Genomic DNA, 25,263 nt, shown 5'->3' with positions numbered 1-25,263 from the left:
GTCTCGTAATTCTTACAGTGTAGACCTATTCATTCTTTCCATATCAACTACAGAATGAGGAAAATTTCACTTTCTTGCTCACCAATTTAAAATAAAGATTGATGTATTTAAAGAGAGTCGGAGACAAAATCTTCTATCTTTTCTCAACTTCCTGCGGTCGGCACTTGGATTTGGCACAGTTTTACGCCCGGATGGCCAACCCTTTATGAAGGGATGTATTCCCTATTACGTTTTTCTGTGGTGATTTGTAGTGTGATGCATTATATGTAAATAAGAGTGTGCACTAAGACGAACACAAACACCCAGCGCAGAAGCTAGAGGAAATAACCGAAGTTAAAATACCCGACCAGGTTGGGAATCGAACCTGGCGCCCTCTGAACCGAAGGCCACTACGTTGACCATTCAGCCAAGGATTCTTACAGTTAACACGGCAGTATTAAATTTAAATTGGGATTGTTTTGGATCGTTGATAAAGAAGTAGTATATATATCATTCTTGCTGCTGGAAAAGGCGTTATTTTTTCTAGACCAGCACATTCGTAATATCTCCTTCAAAATAAAATTCAGGAGACAAACGAGACCATAGTTCATTCAGCCGAACTGTTGTCAAACATCACTGGATGTATAATGTCCTTTCATTAAAGAACTACGGGCAGTTACATGTCGTTATGTCCTAACTAGGGCATTGGTATTTGAATTGCTCTTGTTGTCTGATTCTGTTTCTGTTAAAAGGAGTACGTGACTTGTAGATAAAATACAGTACTCGTATTGGTTACGATTGGGAAAATTATGGCCGTGGTAGAATGTGGGGGGTGTCTGTAATATCAACGAGCAGCGTTATTCAACACCACACTTATTGTTATTGATTACAAAGAAATTACTTTTTTTTTTTTGTATTTGCTTTACGTCGCACCGACACAGATAGGTCTTACGGCGACGATAGGAGAGGACAGGCTTACAAAGAAATTACTGTTTTTTTTTTCTTTGCTTTACGTCGCACCGACATAGGTCTTACGGCGATGACAGGAGAGGAAAGGCTTAGGAATGGGAAGGAAGCGGCCGTGGCCTTAATTAAGGTACAGCTCCAGCATTTGCTTGGTGTGAAAATGGAAAACAACGGAAAACCATCTTCAGGAGTGCAAGAGGGACGTCAAAATTGGTATGCGGTAACCCAGATGACGAACTCCTCAGAAGCTCTGCGATCTTCAACATCAATAGTTATAGTGAGTGAGTGATCGTTCAAACAACAAACGTAAACGTATACAAATGAAGATATTACTAATGTTATTGGTTTTACGTCCCACTAACTACTTTTAGTGTTTTCGGAAACACGAGGCCGAATTTGAGCACCTTCAAACACAACCGGACTGAGTCAGGATCGAACCTGCTAACTTGGCCTGAGTCAATCAGCCCGGCTATAAATAGAGAAATATGTGAGCTCTGAGATGTGCACCTTTACCCTGTTTAAAACTGTGTTCGGCAAAGGATTACATCATGGTTTTATAACACGAGGCATTTGAATCCAGTATAGGGCAGGAATCGTGGTAAAAATATAGAGAGGGGAACTCAACGATTATTACATAGAATCTTACTTGAAATGCTTCCAATTTTACCTTATAATGATCGAGGAAGAGAGATGTGTTCACTACGCTTGCCAGAGACCAACCCGCCCGCCCCTAGAAGTATATTTACTTTTATATTTACTTTTATAATAAGAAATACTGTTTTAGACGCCATACTCCATTGCTTATAACGGTGATTGGTTCACGTAAGTAAGAGTATGACGTCACTGACACCTAGGATGAGGCCGAGAATTTGTCACCAACCACTGCAGAGATCATTATTTTATTAGCTTTAAGGTATTTTTGCACCTCGAGGCCAATCTCTGTCATGAGAACAGTGGCCACACTCCCTTCGAGAGGCTCTTAACTATGGCCGCGGCGCATACTGTCCGCACGGCAAGAAAAAAAGTCATTCAGTGGTTCTAAAATGCAACAGTTGGCAGCATTGTCGTTCCTCTCGGCGCTCCCTCTCAGCGCTGCTAGTGCGACAGTGAACTGGTGTGCGCCACCTAGCGGTCGCTCATGTTACTAAACCGTGAGTGCTCTTCCCTATAGCTTCGCCGGAATCGTCGTCGTTCTTGTTGCCTCAGCAGGTGGTGGTGCTGCTGCCTGATCTCCAGAGTACTTCCAGCGTTTGAAGTTCATCTGGTATAAGTACACCACTATATGATGATGAAGCTTGTTGTTTAAAGGGGCCTAACAGCTAGGTCATCGGCCCCTAGTGGTACGAGGTGCAACGAAAAGACACAATAATAAAAACATCAAAATGTACCCACTGACTAGAATCTAAAACGAACAGTGATGAAAAAATGATGGTGAAATAATAAATCAGTGGATCCAATCCACATTGCCTGAATTACTGGGATGATGCTTATTATATAAAGGGGTCCAAAATCCATGTCACCGTCCCCTCATAATAGTACAAAATCACGAGGAAAGCAGAACCATGGTGTTCCTCGTATAGTGGTACTAATCACAGGTAACGTAGACGCATGGTGTTTCCCGCATGGATGTATTAATCACAGGTAATGTACACCCATGGTACGTCAAACACAATTGCACAACCCACAGGCAACACAAACCCATGGTGTTTCGCACTTAAGGGTACTACTCACAAATAACGCAGACCCATGAAGTCCCTCACGTAATGGTACTAATTACAAGTAGTCTCATGGTTCTAAAATCATCATCGCCTGTTGCCCCTTTTAGTCGCCTTTTACGACAGGCAGGGGATACCGTAAGTGTATTTTTCGTCTGCGTCCCCCACCAACAGGGGATAGTAGAACGCTGTGCACTTCTAGATATGGAAGGAAAGAAAGAGCTATCAGTCCACAAATATCTGTCAAACTGAAGAGGAAAATAATCCATTTTTTTTCATCCCTAGAACAAAAATGACAGCGAAATGAGCTCCCGGCAATGAACACTGAAGAAGCTTTAATTATTCAAGCGACAAGGACTGCATGATGGTTACAGGATGGGCACGCTGCAGTCCTTCAGAAGTGCGTCCCGAGAGAATTAGTAAGCTTAAAATGTCAAGGTTTGGAGCGAATGAACGTGAAATTATGATTCGCAACGAAAATTATTTTAATCGAACCTCACGAATACAAGATGAGTGGGGCCACGAAGACTTTTACAAGAGAAAGCAACCTACAGTACACGAGGGATTATTGTCATCTAAATGCCGTTATTTATCTATAAAATACGTTTCATCTTAGTAGCATTTAAATACTAGTCTGCGGAACTTAGAAAACAATGAAACGTTTTCCTGGACTCACTACGCCCATCATCAATCCACAGGCTCTAGAAATGAGAACCAGTGAGGCCCTAGCTTAACCTGACATTGCTTCAAAATCTGTGCCACGCTGCATGCTTAATCTTTCCATCTTTCCTTTCGGAGCTCTCTTAGTCAACTGTTAACATCTTCCAACACGAACGGATTATAACAGATTCGTATGGCCTATACGAGTAGTTCATTTTCACACTGTAGTCCCCATGCTCTTTCTTTAGACGGTATTTTCATTATCCGAATGCCTCGACCTCTCATTTATTTCCTATGAGTGTTTCTGCCGACCACCGAGGGAGTTGGCCGCGAGGATCGGGACGTGAAGCTGTGAGCTTGCATTCGGGAAATGGTGGGTTCGAATCGCACCATCGGTAGCCCTGAAGATAGCTTTCCGTAGTGACCCATTTTCACATAAAGCAAATGTTTCAACTGTACATTAATTAAGACCACGGACGCCACCTTTCTAATCTCAGCCTATTCCCATCCTCGCGTCGCTTAATACCTTCGAAGTGTTAATACGACGTTAAACCAATAACAAAAGAAGTAATAATAATAATAATAATAATAATAATAATAATAATAATAATAATAATAATAATAATAATAATAATAATAATAATACCAGTTACACATCCTACAGACTACTTTTACGGTTTTCGGAGACACCGAATGGCGGAAATTATATCCCGTAGGAGTTCTTGAGGAACTTCAAATACCATTGGAAGGAGCAGAAATCGAACCCACCGATTCGGGCTCAGAAGGCCAGTACGTCTACCATCTGAGCCGCTCAGCTCGGAAATTAGTTTTGAAAGAGATAGATCATTTATTTGTTCTTCCCATGAAAACAATAATGACTACCATTATCGTTCATCATCATTAAAATTGTTTTCTTGTTGAGTGCTTCGTACATTCACCACGCATCTGCAAACATATTACGACGAGAAGAACACCTGGTTTTCAATTAAAAATAATTGTTGGGGGTGGTTGCTGCCGATTTACATCAGGAACTTCCGACGTCGAGGTCAATAGTCGCAGATACTTTGTACATGTGAAGGTCATCTAATAACTTGAGTAATGTTTCAAATTAGTGGGAACACAAACTGGGAAGGAAGCGGTCATACGGTATATTTTCCTGAAATGGAGGGAAGAAACTACAGGAAGCTAGTTTTGTACAGCCGAGAGAGGGATTCTAACCCACTTCTCTTGTCACTTTAATATCTGAGGCGAAGTACACAGTACACGCCATTTCAGTCCGTCCAACCAGATTTATACTCGTAGTCAAGAGTTTCTATGCTAATCCCGGATCTAAGGCGGAGGATTATCCGAAAGCCGCAGTCTCCTGCAATGTGAATGTTAATAACATATCTTATGCCATCTGTATGCAAGATACTGGTATTTTAGTTCAACAATGAAAACCGAACATTTCGTGTGCATCCTTCACTGTGTTATAAGGCACGTTCAACGTATGAAGTGCTCCTTAAGTGTTTTTAACTGCAAACACATTGATACTTTTTTGAAAAAAATCCGACTTCCTGAAGATTCTTTATCCTCAACCACCTGCAACACCTCTCTTCACGTCTATTTGTAGTCCAACCAGTCACAGTATATGGCGATAACTGCTTAACCTTAGCCTAATAATACTGATCCCGCGGTTAATAAACTTGCCCCTTATCCGGAAGCCCTGGGTTCGATTCGTAACCAGGTCAAGGATATTTACCTGGATCTGAGGGCTCGTTCGAGGTTCAGTCAACCTACCAGAGAACAATTGAGAACTTATCTAAGAGTAAGGCAGCGGCTGCAGTATAGAAAACCAAGAATAACGCCCGAGAGCATTCGCCGCGCTGACCTTTTACACATTGTAACCTGCAGGCTTTCGGGCTGAGCAACGATTATTTTGTAGGCCAAGGCCCATCACGGTTGTAACGCCATGGATGCTTATGCTCCATATAATATCCTGTAGATGTCTACAACATCTACCAATGTGCATTTATTTTACTTCCGGGATACGTCCCCGTAAATGGGCACGTCAAGGACTAATCTAAATAGTGGACTACACACCTTCCTGAAACAATTACCGCTTAGATTAAAGTCATTTTAATAAGACTTCAATATAGGTAGTTACAGCAGTTTGAATATAATGAAATTCATTAACTTATCCTAGCTGTCTATGGACGTACTTGATGTACTCTAGTTTATTTAATTTTGTCCAGTAATTGGTTAGGTGCCTACAGGGCGACACATGACTTCTCAGATGAAATTTCCACCCTGCTATAATCACGGCAGCTGTCAAGCGTGGAAAGCCAGACTGTGTTATTACATCTACCGCAACTAGATGATCTGTTTTTATAAAATGCATGTTAATTTGGCACTCTTTAAAGCACAGTAACCGCATACGAGACGATTTGTAAGCAATTACCGTCATTTCGGGAGCTCTTTTCTTTACATCTTGTATAACAGGAACATCTGTAACGCTTTGGCTTTTAATTTCAAACTAGAAAAATCTGAGATAATCTTTCATAGACCGAGAGAGGGTCACAGATTTTTTAATAGATAACGCCCTGACGAAGAGATGTTCGGTACATACCTACATGTAACTTGAGCACAATGACACCAAATCAGCGGAAGAATTGTAAAACTGTCTGCTGATAACCTAGTGATAAGATTGATTCCGATCCAATGGAACTAGAAATATTCATTCACCGCTCCAATGGAACGGCAGAACCACTCACGTGCATACCTCGCTGTCACTTCGCACATATTACACTCCAGACCTGCTGTTGTTGCTCGACAAGATAACAAGATAATAAGCTACAGTGTTTGCGTTTACCTTGCGCCTGTTTGGGCACGTAAGGTGCGAGGAGACGGGTCCGCTTCTTTTCATAGCCCTTCTGCGTGATATCACCTGCAACGAGAGAATATAAGAATTAGGAAAGAACATTAAACATCACAAAGACAATTTACAACAATAAGAGTTTTGTCTGGACATTGCTCAGAATTTGAAAAGAATGGTATTTCTATATCGGTCACGTCCTTAACAATAAGGAAATGCACTTTTTAATTTTTTGTCATGTCTGTCTGTCTGTCTGTCTGTCTGTCTATCTGTAGGCCTATGTATGAATGTATGTATGTATGTATGTATGTATGTATGTATGTATGTATGTATGTATGTATGTACGCGCATCGCGAGAAAATGGCTGAAGAGAATTTAATGAAATTCGGTACATAAAGTCCGGGAATGAGGTACTACAATTTAAGCTAGAAATAATTTCATTCACACTGAATGAAATGGTAGTTTAGACGAAAGCCTAAAATTCAATTCACAAAAATTATGTTATTAGTGGTGCTATCGATCAATACTACATAACTAAAGTTACAGAGAATTAAATTTCCGATAATTTATGCCTTATATGTTTTTACCGTACCGTCTACGTTAACAGAGATATTTTAAGAATTTCGATTTTTGTTGCTGAGTCCATATCAATGCCGAGAAACGAGAACATGGGTGAACAGAATTCAATGACAAACGATATGTAAAGTCAGGGAATAAAGCACTACAGTATAGGCCATAAATTAATTTATTCAAGCTGGATGAAATGGTAGTTTAGGGGAAAGCGCCTGAAATTTAATTTTTAAATGCCTATGTTACTATGCAATTTAATAAAATCTTATTCACAACGTGTATACGACTTCATCTAGAATTCTGTGTACAATGGAGAATTCCGTAGCGAAGCACGGGTATACCATCTAGTAATAATAACAACTGCAGCATATTTTGAATTTATTTTTTATTCCGTCTTATTTTACTTAGAGCCAGTATTATTTAACTTATTTATCCATGGTTCAACGATACGGCTTCAGTGTCAACTAAACTTCTTTCTTTTCAGACGATTTAAAGTATTTCGAGTAATGAAAAGATTATTGACATCAGATTACTCTAATAATTTGTCTATGTTGTATTATAACAATGCGTTGAATTTAATTATAAGAGTACTGGAATTTATTTTCATAGAAATAGCACGAAACTAGCCAGAATAAAATTAATGGACGTTGAAAAAGGAGAAATACGGTACATACACTTGCACATTTTCATAAAATTAACTTTATCTGGAAAGAACACACTGTTTTATATCAGTTACAGAATTTTACATGTCATTTTGACCTTAACTGGACGTGAAATACCTGAAGTCGTATTATGCACAGACTGCAAATTCGCTTTCAGGTTGCCTTCGGAAAAACTGTTCTTTTGACTGCAATAATGCCTCTTTTTGAGATAATGAACTTCGCTGCATGTCGGCTAGTGCATGACATCACGAATCGCAACCCACAGGCAATTTCTTAAGAAGGGCAGTCGCTCGTCTTCAACTACAGGAGCCCTACTATTAAGGATCTAAGAACAGTGATTCGTTGTAGACGGATGATTGCATTCGAAGTGATATGAATAATGTAATATTCCGAATTGATATTCCAAATTTCACAAAACCTCCCTCGAGCTCGCCACTTATTCATATACTTTCATTAAAAAGAATCAGGATATCTCCACTTCGCTCAGGGTAATAGGACAGAAGTACAAGAGCATGCAGCATTGTCACTTGATCAGGTGACATATCTGTTGCAGTACAAGGTAAGACGGGAGGAAATTCGAATAGTGGGGGCGGCGTGCCGGAACGCGATAAATCACGGCTGCGGTGTTGTAATTAACCTCCCATAGAGTAGATACATATCTAGCTCGACCGTGCGCACACTTGTCTCGGCCCACGCACACGAAATGATGTGGCTATCAGCATAGGACCAGCGCTCAGGTGAAGCTACAATATACCTTGGTGTCGGTCTGAATCTAGATTGCTTGGAAATTATTATCACCCCGAGATGTCAACGTTTTTAACGAATACTATGTTCAAAATAAAAATAATTTAAAATGTCATTATTTATTTATTTATTTATTTATTTATTTATTTATTTATTTATTTATTTATTTATTTATTTTGCGATTTGGTTTACGACACGCCGGCAGAGATAGGCCTTACGGCAAAGATGAGATAGGAAAAGGCTACGAGCTGGAAGGAAGCCACCGTGGCCTTAATTAAAATACAGCATGTGTAAATGGGAAACCACGGAAAACCATCTTCAGAGCTGCCGACAGTGGGGTTCGAACCCAACAACTCCCGAATGCAAACTGAGAGCTACGCGACCCAAACCACGCAGCCACTTGCTCTCTATTATTATTATTATTATTATTATTATTATTATTATTATTATTATTTCTGCTGCTATGATCATATGGAGCTGTAGGTTAGCAGGTAACATCTTAACTCAAGTGGCCTAAGTAACATCGATTGGAAAATCAGTGAGATCAAGGACCACCGAATGTGAGATTTTTACCCATTTCTCCTGTTAGTACACTGTTATCGGTTGAATTCTAGTCAATGCATCTGAGAATTTCGAAATTGAGAGTCATATCCCTTTGGTTCGGGTTCAACGTTGTGCTGCAGGTCTCTGAACTGCGGTATGTGCCAAAACAAACACGTATCCCTGGCATCGAAGTATATATTTGTCAGAAAATTTAAGAAACGAGATTTCCACTTTCAGAGGTGCACCATGGTCCTAAGGTTCACTCAGCCTACACCAAAAATGAGTACCAGGTTAATTCCTGGGAGCAACGGTGACCCGTCCCAGGGCCTTCATAGCCTGTACGGAGATGACTGTTTTTTTTTCCTTGTTATTGGCTCTACGTCCCACTAACTACTTTTACGGTTTTCGGAGACGCCGAGTTGCCAGAATTTAGTCCCTCAGTTCTTTTACGTGCCAGAAAATCTACCGACAAGAGGCTGGCGTATCTGAGCACCTTCAAATACCACCGGACTGAGCCAGGATCGAACCTGCCAAGTTGGGGTCAAAAGGCCAGAGCCTCAACCGTCTGAGCCACAACCCGGCACTTTGCGTGTTTAATATACAATAGTTTGACATACTGTGAATTAAGTTTTGTGTTGATTTCTGCAATTAAGGTTTTCAGAACTGAGGAGAAGGTGTTATCGTGGACCATTATTTCCGGTCATACGGAGTTAGGCGTCAGAATGGGCCGAGTTTGCTTTACGTTAAAGAACAGTACGAGGAGCGGCTTAATAAGAAGGCACCTAATAACGGAACAATGTGAGCTGTCGTTGACAAGTTTCGTCATACGAAATCTGACTTATGTCAACTAAACGGAGGAACAAGGCGCCCAGGAAGCATCACCACAAACAACAATCATAGACAACTCCTCCAACTCGTGTTACAGTCCCCAAAGCGTAGTTACGACGAACGTCGCTGAAACTCAGTCTGAGCGGTAGGCCTGTTCGGCGGATGTTTATAGAGCTGGGCGGATTTGCATACGGCATTCAACTGCTCAGAGTCTAACAGAAAGGGATAAACGAGTCCGACCACAGTATTGCAGCCGAGTGTTGTCCATGACGTATGGGGATAAAGATTATTTCTGCAACATGTGGTTTTCACATGAAACCGCTACACTGCGCGGTGCATGTTAAAAGACTCTGTTTTCAAGATACCTGATCCACCTACAAATATTACGGAATTACACGAGAAGATAAAGCCAATTTTATATCTTATAGCAACCTATGTTCATCAATAATGTTACTGGTTCTACGTCTCATCAGCTACTTTTTAACGGTTTTCGAAGTCACCGAGGTGCCGAAATTTTGTCCCGCAGTTCTTTTACGTGTCGGTAAATATATCGACACGAGACTGGCGTACTTGAACACCTTCAAATACCACCGGACTGAGCCAGGATCGAACCTGCCAACTTGGGCTCAGAGAGCGCGCTCTACCGTCTGAGCTCCTGAGCCCGGCCCTTTGATCATCAACATGTACAATAATCTTCAGAAACGTTATGAACAATGAGTGGCAAGTAGTGGTACACGTTTTGAACACACACTGTACCAACGCAATTAAATAACATTTCAGTGTAAACGATCCTGAAGAACCTTCTCTAGATAGCCTACACATTGTTCAAGTGAATAGTATAATTATTATTCTAGAAACAGATCGCCCCATTTGTAAGTGTACAAATAGTTTTCTTTTTCTTTTCCTACAGATTTTCCCACACCTGTTTTACGGCCGAATGCCCTTCCTGACGCCAACCCTATATGGAGGGGTGTAATCACTACTGCGTGTTTCTGTGGTGGTTGGTAGTGTGGTATGTTGTCTGAATATGAAGAGGAAAGTGTTGGGACGGACACGAACACCCAGTCCCCGAGCCAGAATATTTAATCATAAGCGATTAAAATCCACGACCCAGTCGGGAATCGAACCCGGGACCCTCTGAATCGAAGGGCAGTACGGCGAACATTCAGCCAACGAGTCGGACAAGTATACGAATAATCTATCATTAGTATTTGACGAGAACGTTTTATAACCAAACAACCGAGCTCGATAGCTGCAGTCGCTTAAGTTCGGCCAGTATCCAGTATTCGGGAGATAGTAGGTTCGAACCCCACTGCCGGCAGTCCTGAAAATGGTTTTCCGTGGGTTCCCATTTTCACACCAGGCAAATGCTGGGGCTGTACCTTAATTAAGGCCACGGCCGCTTCTTTCCCACTCCTAGCCCTTTCCTCTCCCATCGTCGCCATAAGACCTATCTGTGTCGGTGCGACGTAAAGCAAAAAAAAACAACATTTTTTTCCTTGGGTTTGTATCACTGTTATAGATAGTTCCTGATGTCACCAACAGGGTCTAATCTCCCTTTAATTTGCAGCTGCTGCCTCTGCTGAATAACAAGGGAAATACATTACATCATACAAGACATCTTGTGAAGGACCGACACGACAATGGAAAGCGAAACCTTGTTAGAAGATTTTTCAAATCCAGAATCTGCCTTATGTAATAATTAAATCCTTTAATGAATACATAGTGAGAAATATACTCCACACCTACAGTAGGCCCAAATGGGCTCTCAATACGCTCAGAACATGAAATGATTTTTCCGGCATGTTACAACAGGCTATAAATTCACTTCCATCCATCAAAGGGTCGGGGGTTGCAAATCAAATGTCGATCACATTTCCAATAAAACTTGATAGGTTATATCGACCCTTGGCAACAAAAATATTTACTTTCTTGCAATTTAAGTCAACGAACCGAACTATGCGGTAAGTAAACGCGTAACCCATGCTCATTCTGACTACGTTGTTACACTATACAACTACTTCCTTTATATGTTACATTAAAAATAAGCATACGCTCTATGTTCATGATACCATAATCTCTCACGAAAGTTGTTCTCTTACAAGGTCGAAACATTTTTTTCTATCACTAATACGAATGTAGCATGCAAATTTCAACAGCCGGCGTCGATCACATCTTTGTCAAATGGTTTATAGTATTTTTAGTTTAACGGTTATATTTTTTTTCTCTTTCTTTCTGTACTGCTACTAGCTTATGGTTAAGTTGCCTTTAATGCTGCAATGGGAATACCGTGTACCAGATCAAAATAAAACGACAGAAGATAAATGATTTAAAAACAAGCTGTATACAGTAGTACTTTAATTTTGTTATAAGCTGAACTAGAGGAGATGAATCGTACTAATGCCATTTCTTTTCATAATATATGAGATTTTGGACATATTTTGAGATGAACTTTTTAAACTTATTTTGTGTTTGTTATGATGAAAGCCATAATTTTCAGTGTCGACGTAGTTAATATTCCTTTTACATTTTTCAGTCTGTCGAACACCGGGCGAGTTGGCCGTGCGCGTAGAGGCGCGCGGCTGCGAGCTTGCATCCGGGAGATAGTAGGTTCGAATCCCACTATCGGCAGCCCTGAAGATGGTTTTCCGTGGTTTCCCATTTTCACACCAGGCAAATGCTGGGACTGTGCATTAATTAAGGCCACGGCCGCTTCCTTCCAACTCCTAGGCCCCTAGCAAAAAAAAAAAAAAAAGTCTGTCGAACAAAATAATAGAAACAGCTGCTGGGGAGATGTACAGTACAGTAACGGGACTGCACTAAGATAATAACACCGAGCAAACCGAGCTGGATAGCTGCAGTATCCACTATTCGGTAGGTAGTGGGTTCGAACCCCACGGCCGCTTCCTTCCAACTCCTAGCCCCTTCCTGCTGTCCCATCGTCGCCATAAGACGTATCTGTGTCGGTGCGACGTAAAGCAAAAAAAAAAAAAAACGAGCAAGTGGCCGCGTATTTTGGGTCACGCAGTTATCACCTTGCATTCGGGAGATAGTGAGTTCGAGCCCCACTGCCGGCTGCCATGAAAATGGTTTTCCTTGGTTTTCCATTTTCACACCAGGCAAATGCTGACTGAAGCTGTACCTTAATTAAGCCCAAGGTCGTTTCATTTCCACTCTTAGCCCTTTCCTATCCCATCGTCGCCATAAGATCTGATTGTGTCAGTGTGATGTAAAGCAAATTGTAAAAATATTTTTTTTAAATCTTTTACAAGCATGTTACGTGTGTTACAGTGTTCACATACATGTGTAGCCTATTTTGTGTTCGACAGTCTGAAAAGTTTAAAATGTTATATTACCTTTTATGAAGAAAGATTTCAATTTTGAACTAGGGCGCTCTCTCGTTATAAAACGAGGGAGTTCGTGAAATCACTAGGAACGTTGATAGAACAATTAACCTTCTTGGTCTCTGTTCCTTGTGTCAATGATATACCTGTATAATTGTATATCTGTGTAACTGGAAATAAAAATTTATATTCCAGTTAACAAAAGCACAGCATATGGAAATAAACAAAAGAGAGTGCTCTTTTATATGTTAGGACAGTGGAATAAAATATCTAGGAGTCTACTTACTATATATCAAATACTTGTCAATAATGATGATAAACTCAATAAAAATAATATTTTTTCAACATAAAATCCAAATGTAACACACACGTTGTGTCTTCTACATGCACCTCGTACCTTTGACAAAATGACGGATGGACAAAAATTCAGCAAGGAAAGATGTTATACAAATCGAAGCGACACGCTTACAGAGCGAATTGGCCGTGCAGCTCGAGTCGTTTATCAGGAGATGGCGAATTCGAACCCCATTATCAGCAGTCCTGAAGATGGTTTTCCGTGGGTTCCCACTCTCACACCAGGCAAATACTGGGCCTGAACCACAAAAAAGGCTCTGGTCGCTTTCTTCGCAGTTGTAAGTTAGCCCTCTCGAATCCCACTGTTACCAAAAAATCCTGCCTCAGTCAGTGCTATTTTAAAACATTAGCAAAGAAAAGGTGCACCCAGCGTGCGAAATTGGAAAAAAAATGGTGGGGGTGGGGGTGGGGTGGGGTGGGGGTGAGGGTGGGGGAGAAGGATCGTAGGGCTTAACTACTGGTGTTTATTTCAAACAGTATATAGGGGTATATAATTCCCTTCTAAGTAAATTACACCCTCCCCCTTAAAAACGTAAATTTAAAATGTTTTTGTTTGAATTCTCTTGTTATAATAAGAACGATGTTCAATGGAAAATTAGTCCCGGGTTTCAGATGGACTTGCCAGAATGAAACATTAAAAATAGGCGGCATGTGCGGAGTTGCCACCGGTGCGTTGTTTTATTGCTCAAGGTCTGGCAGTCATCCTATTATTTATATCTTACGTGTATTATTGTTGATATTTTTATGAAAATATGCACAGTAAAATATATTGATTTCAGTAATATATGTGTTATAATTTCCTCATTTTATAATGAAATAATCCCCCCTGGGAAATTTTAGTGGGGGGGGGAACCTTTGAGATAAAATCACCGGTGGGGGGAAACCTCCCCCCCCCCCCCCGCGATTTCGCACCCTGGGTGCATCCAATTTATTCATTTGATTCTCACATGCAAGAGTTAAGATACAAAATACATTTCACTTCTTGAACTAATCCGAAGACAGTGTATGGTTTTTGGAGCTCAACGTAAGAATAAGTACACAACAACGAGGAAATGCACGCCTTGGGTGGTGATGTCACCTCCCATCTGGCGTGCAGGGAATGTAAAGTACTGCCTGCCTCGCACTCAGCCATGGCCAATACCTTGTCGTGACAGACCTTGCAGCCTCCAGTACAGCTTCAAAATCAATGCTTTCTTTCTTTTACAATAGCGAATAAATCGGAGCGCTTTGCCAACGCAATTCTCCCTCCATTAGTTATGCTAGTCCGGGGCGATGTCTATCTCTCACTGCATTACTCGTATAATTATAGACCGAGGGAGGTGCAGACTCATATATTATTCCCGTGTGACACATACAGGCTTCTGTCACATTATACCCGCCTTCTGACAACAGCGTCAACTTCGCTCAGTTGCGTGTAATTTAGTACGTGCGTGGAATAACATGATGGTCAAAACGCAGCACCACATAACACTGCCGAACATTTTACAACAGTTTAATCAACGAAGCAGCACAGTTAATTAAGAGTTGTAGTTGCATACAGCAAGATAAGAACACTGGTAACAAACACACAGTATCCGAACTATATAAAACACTGCCAACATATAACAAAAAAAACGAATAGTACCCACAGTCCGCCCGCATTGAAGTCAGAATTTAAAATACGATTTGAACACTGAAAGGGTATGTAACAACGGTGAACAATCCAATAAGAAATCATTTTTGATCAACCTCTCTGATATGTTTCATCTCTCTCCTCAGCCTTTACATTATCTGATGTTACAAACTTTCAGGGATGATGAAGTACGGCAAGTAGATCAATTTTAGAGAAGGAGCCGTAGTCCGGAAATGTTCGAGTAAGATATTATTATTATTATTATTATTATTATTATTATTATTATTATTATTATTATTATTTGTTAGTTGCTTTACGTCGCGCCGACACAGATAGGTCTTATGGCGACGATAGGACAGGAAAGGCCTAGAAATGGGAAGGAACGGCCGTGGCCTTAATTAAGGCACAGCCCCAGCATTTACCTGGTGTGAAAATGGGAAACCACGGAAAACCATCTTCAGAGCTGCGGACAGTGGGGTTCGAACTCACTATCTCCCGGATGCGAGCTCACAGCTGCACGCTCCTAACCGCACGGCCAACTCGCCCGGTCAGATGTTATTAATAATCCAACTTGTTTAACGTCCGTCCGTTCTTAACAGACGCCGGGGTATCGGAATTTCGTCCCGTAGTAGTTCTTTGACGTGCCAGAAGCCAACGACATGGGGTTATCACCGTTAACCACCCTTAAAGGCCACCGACCTTCGTCGGATTTGAACCCGTTAACTTGGGATTAATAGACCACCGCCGTATCTACTACAACACTGCGGCCGGCAGTCAAAGTTAAAGCAAAACTCGGTCTGATACCTGCGACTGCACTGTACACTACATGTGCTAAGAGATCCTCTTCAGTCTCGACAGGTGTCTCATACACAAGGCAAGGATTCTCGCTGCCTGAGACGCTGTTCAAACGACACCGGGGATATTCGAATGGGTACGACAGAACTTTGTGAGACGATGCCATGCCTGCATTGACGCAGGGGGACGCCATTTCGAACATTTGTTGTAAATGAAGCAGCTTGTGAAACTTGTGCAGGTAAACGGACTTAAATGAATAGAAATTTGCTTAACTTTTGACTTTCCTTTCTGGAATACGGTTCCTGATCTCAAATTATGCCTCTGCTGGTGAGATGTAGTGTTTACAGTGCGCTATGTCTTCTGGCATGGGCTAGAATAAATTTGTTACTTTCATTGCCCTGTCTCAGTCTCATCCTTGGCTTTGACAATATGAAAGTGACTGAGGTATGAGCGATGCTAGTAATACCATTCCTTATGCAGCCAGTCCCTGTTCTGAATGGTGTGAAAATATCACTCATAGGGTCGGTTGGTGCATGCATTTCAGTGGGTTTGGCAGACTGATATGTAATAGCAACTTCTGGCTAGCTGAAGAAAACAACGGGAAACTACCTCACTCCTCATTTCCCTAGTATGCCTCTTTAGTGACGCCTAGGCTGACTATGACAGCTGTTGGTGGAACTATGGAGGATCAAACCAGCCTTCGGGCTGAATACCATACATACATACATACATACATACATACATACATACATACATACATCTCAAATTGATCCATCTGCCGTCCTCCATCATCCCTGAAAGTTTCTAACATCACGGATACACCCTGAATATCCTCTCTGGTGTAAATTCACGTAGCCATGGTACACTACCTGTACAGATTACGCAGTGCATTCATTCACTAAGTTCCTCGCAGGTAGACTACACTTTTCTCAGAAACAACTGAACCTATTGATATAATGTTTGTTGTTGGTATTCAGAGGGTATCTGCAAGGGAGGTGAATTGTATTTTGATAATAATCAAAATTACATGTGATAAAGTATTAAAAGCAAGAAACATGCAATACCATATGCTCATTTTTTTTTTTTTTTAGAGCGACTATACATTTGCTTCGGTTTGCTCCATATTTTCTTTCTTTGTCCCTCGCCGTCCACCTAAAAATTTCTCTCGTAGAGTAAAACAGTACGATTGCTGGAATTGCACCACTCTCCTTCTTCTACCGCTTTTCCCACGCCTTGGTGAGGTCGCGCGAACGAACTGTGTAGCACATGTAGACCTGGCCCTGTTTTACGTTCGGATGCCCTTCCTGACACCAACCCTATGTGGAAGGATGTGTTCACAATTGCAAATTTTCTAAGGTGGTTCGTAGTGTAATGTGTTGTGAGTGTATGAAGAGGAGAGTGTTGCGACGATTCACAAACACTCAATTCCCGGGAAACAGGAACTGACCATACGCGATTAAAATCGCCGGTTCCCGCCGGTAATCGAACCCGGGACCCTCTGAACCGAAGGCCTCGACGCTGACCATTCAACCAAGGTGCCGGACTGGAATTGTACTACTAATCGATACAAATAACGATCTTCACCCAGCTGTACCATTTTACTCCCACCAGTTGCCTAGTTGTACTTCCTCTTAAAACAATAATCACCACCACCACATCCCACCAGTGAGGCAGTAGAATATATCCACGGCATCCCCGCCCGGTCGTAAGAGGCAACTGAAAGGGAAACGCTCGGGGCCTCTCAACCTGACAGTGTGAGTTGGCGACCACGGAACCTCACATTGAGTCTGCCATCTGTCCTCCACTTGCTTGTGCGAGACTCCTAATTTCGTCCTTCCTATCCGGCTTTTCTTGGTCACCTCTTGTTCTCTTCCGACCCCGATGGTTTTAGGTTTGCGAAGCCTAGGAAGTGTTTCATTTTCACGTCCTTTGTGGCCCTTTCCTTTCCTGATACTTTCAAACACCGAAGGTTCTGTAATTAATGTTTAGAGGGGAAGTACGCCCAGTTATACTTCCGCTTAAAGGAATAATTACCACCAGCAATCAGTTTGTTTACTACATCGATCTGGCATATTATTGGTAAGAACAAATGAAACGAATAAATGACTAAAAACAGCGCAGAAACCAATTGAAACCGGTAGTGAACGCAAGAGACATTTCGATAATAACGCTGAACTACGCCTGCTGGCAATAATTACACATATTCGATATTATCAGTGGACTTCATTTTAGCAGCTGTGTAAAAATATTCTACGAGGTCATACAGCAGCTGCTCTCTATTTGGGAGACTGTAAACTGTTGTTGGCCGATCAAAACCCAGTAGCCGGTGGCCAATAAAATATTGGAAATCACTAAATGAAGGTCTTCCAGTTTAGAGGAAGAAGAATAGCCTGTCTCCCCACGCAGACATTCGCCTCGCCTTGAACATGCAGGCGATTGTAAATTCCGCCAACGAAAACGAATATGGTAATGCATCATACTAGAAAGAAATTGACTTCTGATCTCGCAGACGGCTAACAGCAATTTTACACACAATGAATGATTTTTAAACTCAAAATTATCCCAGAAACACAAATAATTACTTTTAGAGGCTCACATTATTTGAGACAAATGAGTTGTTCACGGAAATACAGTGTTGAAAAAATGTTTGAATATTCTGGTGTAATGCATATTTTATTTTGCTTTGTGTAGGTATGTAAATCAAAATTAAAACAGGTATATACAAAGAAAAAGCAGGCAATCAGCTCTGAAAAAACACTGAAACGCAACAAAAGCACGAAGTTGGTAATCTGATATTCTGAACATTAATGATCGTTCATTGTGTGGCAGATGAATACAGTGCATAGTCACCTCGAACCCTATGGCATGTCCGAACACGACGAGGCATTCTCAGCACCAAAGACTCGAACTTGTTTTGGAGCATCTGTCCCACTCTTGGATAGTATCTTCAATGTTGTTGAATGTTAAAAACGGGGATTAGGACGGTGAGCAAATTGTTCCCTTTACTTCACGCCATGTATGTTCAACACAGTTCACGTCCACAGAATATGCAGGTCACATCATTCTCTGCATGCCATTCGTCTCAGGGAATTGGTTGTCCATTCTGGCTTGATGGGCACAAGCATTGTTATCCACTAATGTGAAGCCGCTTGCCCAAAATTGCAGCAAATTTTGCAAGTACAGGTTAGAGGATGTTCTACCTGTATACCACAATAGTCATGTTACCCTGGATAGGAATTAGAGGCGTACGTCGACCAAACATGATCCCACCGTATACCATAACCCCTTTGCTGCTGATGGCGCTTCAGGATGAACGGATCGCTCCATCTCTCACTGGATCGTCTCTAGAATTGAATGCTCCTGTTGTATGGGAGCAAGTTTTTGGTGAATTTATCAGAAAGAAGAGTATGCGTTCACCGTTCCTGATGGAATGGGCTCTGACTTGTTGCCCGCCTTCACGAGCTGCCCTATACTGTGGTTTAAGAAGATCTTAGGGCAGAAGTATCCTTGATACCAGTCCTCCGTCGTGCAACCGATTTCACCCTGTCTGATTTAACATATTTACTCCAGTAGCCCTCCGAAGTTCCTGGTTGAAAGCGCTGGCAGTAGCGGTGGGCCTACGACGCACTGGAAGCAGCAATTACCGTTTCTCCCTAAAGAGTTGTTTTGCGTGGGCGTCCCGTCAGCTGTCGATCATCAACCGTTTGACTCTCCTTGAAGTTTCTCCTAACTTCGGAGCCAACACTTTAACTTACTCCAATATGAGTGGCGACATGGGTACTCTACCCAAGTTTTCCTCAATCTATACAGAGCATATTGTAAAAATGTTTGAGGTACCGTTACATACACCGCGTGAAATTATAATATGCAAAAGATTTCTGGAGCACTGCACAATTCAGTACTGAACTTCAACTAATGCCTCCCTTCTTTCTCACCTTTCCTGCCAAATCTCCTTTTCTTCTTCGTAATCCAACGATATAATGGCCCTTTATTGTCCTTTTCAACTCACTCAATGCTCGCATTCTTCAAGATGTCGGAACTCTTTCCTCTACACCCTTTGTTACTGTTTCCGGAGGCTGCAAATTCTGCCGTTCCACTTAAATATCATAGACGTTGATAAAATATAAACCTTTTTACGGTAAATATCTTCAGCAGAAATTCAGTGAACTATACTGGTATAACCACTCATCATATTAAACAAATATTATTTTGTCCATAAACTTAGAATTTTGGTTACACAATACGTTTTCTTTTACCTCGTATTAGAGAAAAGTCGGAAATTTGTCCGGTGGTATTTTTGTATGTGTTTGTGACGATGTACGTGGAAACAACTGAGCGTAATTTCAGGAAACTCGGTACTCAAGTACACCAAAGGAGGTATATAAGGGAGGTATATAATTGAGGAACATAGCTCTCATAGGGCAGCGTCACTGCATTGTCCCACGAAGGAGGCTTACGGTGGTATCTTAAGAACGAACTAGCCGCCAGCGTCTTGGAAAGATGTGGCAAGCCAAATGATCAGCCCACTGCCACAACGGAGCGAAACGCTGGTAATTTCACGACTGAAAAAGCCTAAAGAGTTTGAATACTATAAATTACCTCAATTGGTGCATACTAGAGAAGTAGTTAAGAGGAAAACATAAGATACATTTTGAAATCTCCGTTAATATAATCCTAAAGAAAAGTTATACATACTGGAAAACCACAAAAAATCACTCCCATTTTTCCTTATGTTACCCAAGTGGAAATCGGTTCTCGCCAAATTTCTCGCAAGAGGCCGTCCATAATTCGTGAATCTATACTTCTAACACGACCAGGATTACGACTTTTAATCCCATCTTAATTGTGTCACCTGAAACTCACTTCCACCCTTTCCAACCCCTTACACTATTCTTAAATTTGGGGCAGTGGTAACAATCGAACCAAACCCCAACAGTTACTGTATTAATCTCTTAACCACGAAGGTGGATTGTTAAATTATTGATCTGTAAAGTGAGAAAAAGATCTCTAAGACAACAAGAAGTCACAACTGTTGTGATCTCGTTGTCAAAGTAGACGGGAACATTGTAAGAAATGTAAACCGCTACAGAAACACAACGGGTGTTCCGGCCGCAGACGCTGTCAATATCCGTTGCTTAGCAACCAAGCAGTAATTTGCCCCACCACTACACGAGTAGCGATGCCTGTCGGGGAAAAAATATGCTTGTACAAACAGTCATATTTAATTTAACTATTCCACAACAAGAATTCTTTCGATTTCAATTGCTTTAGATAATGCACTATCATCATCTACAAAGATTATCTATTGTCGTTGATTACCAAGGATTATAAGATACGATAATCCATTTAATGTCGATATTCTGCAGACCCAACCGACCAGGTGTGTTTAGACAATTACAGTTCTAACCACCATGAGGATGTTCACGACAGGGGCGTAAATATAGGGTCCGCAGGGCCCGCGATGCGGGAGACCAATGGGTTTTGGAGGCCAGAAAACCGTAGTATACATTAAGACATTACTTCCATTTTGAATAACTTTCATATTTCTTTCATGTGTTCCTTTTTTTTTTTTTTCCTGTGACGCAAAGTTAACCGTTAATCCCCATTCCAGTTCTCCAACACATGTTCATCCCTTTCTGTAATAGTCTCGCACGAACTAATGACCTGCATACGCAAGACTAGAATGCGAACATTTAAATTATTTTATTTTTCTAATTTTTGTTTTGAAATTAAATTTTAGAAAATTGTGAGTTAATTTCAACTCAGAATTAAAAGTTGCATAAGCTTCATATACTTCAAATGTGAATGTATGTTCTTACTGGTTTTCTTTAATATGTAGGCCAATGCGCAACTCCGACTAGAGCAATGCACAATTGGTATGCAGAGAAATTATGAACCATAGAAGATCAGTTTCCTCTTGAGTTGTGTGATGGGTGCCAGCGATTAAGGTTTTTTTTTTTATTTTTTATTTTTTTTTTTTTTTGCTTTACGTCGCACCGACACAGATAGGTCTTATGGCGACGATGGGATAGGAAAGGCCTAGGAGTTGGAAGGAAGCGGCCGTGGCCTTAATTAAGGTACAGCCCCAGCATTTGCCTGGTGTGAAAATGGGAAACCACGGAAAACCATCTTCAGGGCTGCCGATAGTGGGATTCGAACCTACTATCTCCCGGATGCAAGCTCACAGCCGCGCGCCTCTACGCGCACGGCCAACTCGCCCGGTCAGCGATTAAGTGTGCTCAGTGAATTACAAAGCTTGAGTTCAAATAAATCTAAATATTTAAACGGTACTCAAAAGCGTAAGTTAGGTCAGGAAAGAGAAGAATCGGTTAGGAATTTGGAAAAAAAATTAACGCGTTTAAAAAATATACAAATATGTGCTAGTGATAACAGGTCAGACGGTGAGTGTGTTTCAACTGAAGATCGACATAACAAATGAAGCTGGGGACATTTTCACACCAGATGTTCAAACAAACAGTTATTCCCACACTGAAGTTGTGATATATTTAATTCACACTGACCGTGGTCGTTTTACTGAATAAAAGTGATAATTAAAAAAATGAAAACTGTGAATTCAGAGCGCTATCATATTAAGGTCCCTTTCCGAAAGACCATTACCATATATTCTTCTTCTTCTTCTTCTTCTTCTTCTTCTTCTTCTTATTATTATTATTATTATTATTATTATTATTATTATTATTATTATTATTATTATTATTATACGAGTTGATTATGCTACTCACAAATTCTAATTGGAATGTATTGTTATGTGTGATGGCTTCTCGCTGAAAGCAACATGAATTTCGCAGGTGAATGGCGTAATGGTATAATTAAAGAGTAGCAGTGAATAGGAAACCGACAGAAGAATACGAAACATCAGTATCCTGTTTAAATATACAAATGGAAGAAAAGTAAATCTACTGTGTCACAGTTTTACGATAAGAACTCTCACGGATATTGAATGTAATATTAACATCGGCTCGTATTAACATACTTTTTCTTGATCTTGCAAAACAGAGGGAGTCAATTAAGTCTGATTGAACTATCTATTACTTATGATCCATTAATCAATGCTCGCATTGACAATGAGAAAAGGACCAAATATTTAAGCCCTAAAAAAAAAGCTAATTTCACTCGCGTCTCACCGGGTACAAAAATCTACTGTAAACGTATCAGCCAAGTTCCATTCTTTTCCCTCTTGTTAGATACAACGCAGCACATAACAAACCCGATCAGATAAATGTGATCATTCGACTTGTTAAAATAGAAACGGGGAAGTCGGTAAATATTTGCGGATCTTTTATTGGACTCTAAAAATTGATGAGCAAATGGGAAATCGTTCAAAAACTGAAAAACAACTAATTGGATCTTATTAGTGTCTTATTTAGTTCTGAATGACATTTCATAAATAAAGGACTTTTACGTAGCTGTACAGTAAGGTTGTGTGTTTTAGTGAAAGTTTACGCAATGGCATAAAATAAGTAATTCGCTGGATATTGGCACAATCAAACGCACAATGCGAAATGATTTTCACGATCTGACAGATTATTCGCTATGAAAAGTGAGTTTCTGCACGTGATAATATACTCTAAGAATATAATTCTGCTCTCGAACGAATCTTACGAAAAGTTACAGCTCTTGAGTTGAAGAAGGAACTCAATTCCTTTCAATTACCAGTTATGCTTGTATTCCAGTGTAAAATAGGTCTATTACAGAATACCAATATTGTTTCAAAATATTTACAAAAATATATAACAATACAGATTCCGCGACTCTTAACGTCATAAATTTGAGAGCCTTAGTTATTACTATGACAGTACACCGCAATATTACCAGCTCATGTTTAGTACCAGTCTTGTTAATTATGGTAGTATCGCAGATGCATGTGTTGGTAAACCTTTATCTGCGACGTCCTCATTTCAACTCCGCCATTAGGAACTCTGCAGACGAACAGTTTGAATGTTCTTTGCTGCTTACTACAGCAATGGCAATTTAGTCTCTGAATGGAACTTGCAGCATCACTTCGTACAACGCATCTTGAAAACCGAGCTCCAACGACCCATCAGCTAATAGCTCTATACGTACAGTACGTAGTCTTTTGAAAAGATCTCGCGTGTGCAAGTGAAACCTCGTAGGGAACGGCTGAGCCACATTTCTAGAAAAGTCTTACAAGTCGCTCTATGTGTGCGTAAATTCTGATCAAGAACGAGGGAGGAAGAGTGAGCTATATAACACTGACTCTCCGTAGAAAACATCCACATCAACGTTTATTCCAAAGAGGAGAAGAAAGGAATTGCAAGCTACTGGAAAGGGAAGAGTAGGACAAGTTACAGCAACTGAAAAGTATAACCCTAGTATGTTTTACGTTATACTTATCGGAAAAAATGTGGTTTCACTAGACATTATAACTCCCCTTGTCCACATGAAAGTGGGTCAGTCCACTGGGTTCCCAGCCCAATCGATCAATGTTGGAATTCCGCCAATTTTAGAAGGGAGTTCCAATAATAATAATAATAATAATAATAATAATAATAATAATAATAATAATAATAATAAATAATTCTGCCTGCTGTCATTTCTTGATGCATCCATCTCTTGGCACAGGCCAGATTAAAGTGTTGTTTTTTTTGTTTTTTGTTTTTTTGCTAGTTGCTTTACGTCGCACCGACAGCGATACGTCTTATGGCGACGATGGGACAGGAAAGGGTTAGGAGTGGGAAGGAAACAGCCGTGGCCTAAATTAAGGTACAACCCCAGCATTTGCCTGGTGTGTAAATGGGAAACCACGGAAAACCATTTTCAGGACTGCCGACAGTGGGGTTCGAACCTACTATCTCCCGAATACTGGATACTCCGCGCACTTAAGCGACTGCAGCTATCGAGAGAGTAAAGTGTAGCTTCCACCGAAGTCCCAGTCAACATCCATGGCTGTGACAGTATGGAAGTTGCTGGGGTATGGGAAGTGCTGAGTAATGACATTCGGAGCATGACTAGTGCATCCGAGTGTTATGAAAGGTGCTGCTCATAGGGTCAGTCGTGCTGCAATAGTACTTTCTGACCCAGTGAGGAAAGCAATGGCAAACTACCTCACTCCTCATCTTGCCTAATACGCCTCATTTTGGTGCTGCCATTGGTTTTTGGGGTTTCCTTATAAAACCGCATAACCTTTGGTGGTGCTATTTGAGGATCCAACCAGCCTCTGGGCTGATGACCAGACAGACAGATAATAATAATAATAATAATAATAATAATAATAATAATAATAATAATAATAATAATAATAATAATTTTGTTTGGCTATTGCTACCCTGGTGCAAACCATGTAAGGTACGTCCTCCGACGAGGGTGGGTGGCGTCTTCCGCGTATTAGAAATTGTGTGGTGGAGGACAGTGTTGGGGCTTGGTGTATAAGTTGCAGGAATGTTGAGAATAGCACAAACTCCCAGACCTCACGTCGTTTAAGATTAAAATCCCTCGACCCGGCTGGGAATCGAACCCGGGATCCCGTGGACCGGAGGTCAAGACGCTGATCACTCAGCCATGCAGCCAGACTGGAATTATTCCAATAAAACCAGCTAGTAGCGTAAGAAAAAGCATTCAGCCTTAAAACCTGTGGGTAATTCCCAGATTAAACCCC

The 25,263-nt window shown here is 40.9% G+C and overlaps 1 protein-coding gene across 8 annotated transcripts in view; it reads right to left on the bottom strand.

Moving 5' to 3' along the window:
• Positions 1-25,263, bottom strand: part of DIP2 (disco-interacting protein 2) — a 440,396-nt gene that overhangs the window by 320,964 nt on the left and 94,169 nt on the right. For all 8 annotated transcript variants that reach the window (XM_067157712.2, XM_067157695.2, XM_067157732.2 and 5 more), the window contains exon 2: positions 6,172-6,246. In XM_067157712.2, coding sequence (XP_067013813.1) covers positions 6,172-6,246 — 75 coding nt within the window. The remainder of the gene's footprint in view (positions 1-6,171; positions 6,247-25,263) is intronic.

Source organism: Anabrus simplex, chromosome 1, assembly GCF_040414725.1.
Source record: "Anabrus simplex isolate iqAnaSimp1 chromosome 1, ASM4041472v1, whole genome shotgun sequence".
NCBI classification, from domain to species: domain Eukaryota; kingdom Metazoa; phylum Arthropoda; class Insecta; order Orthoptera; family Tettigoniidae; genus Anabrus; species Anabrus simplex.
This window is presented reverse-complemented; position numbering and strand designations above follow the sequence as displayed.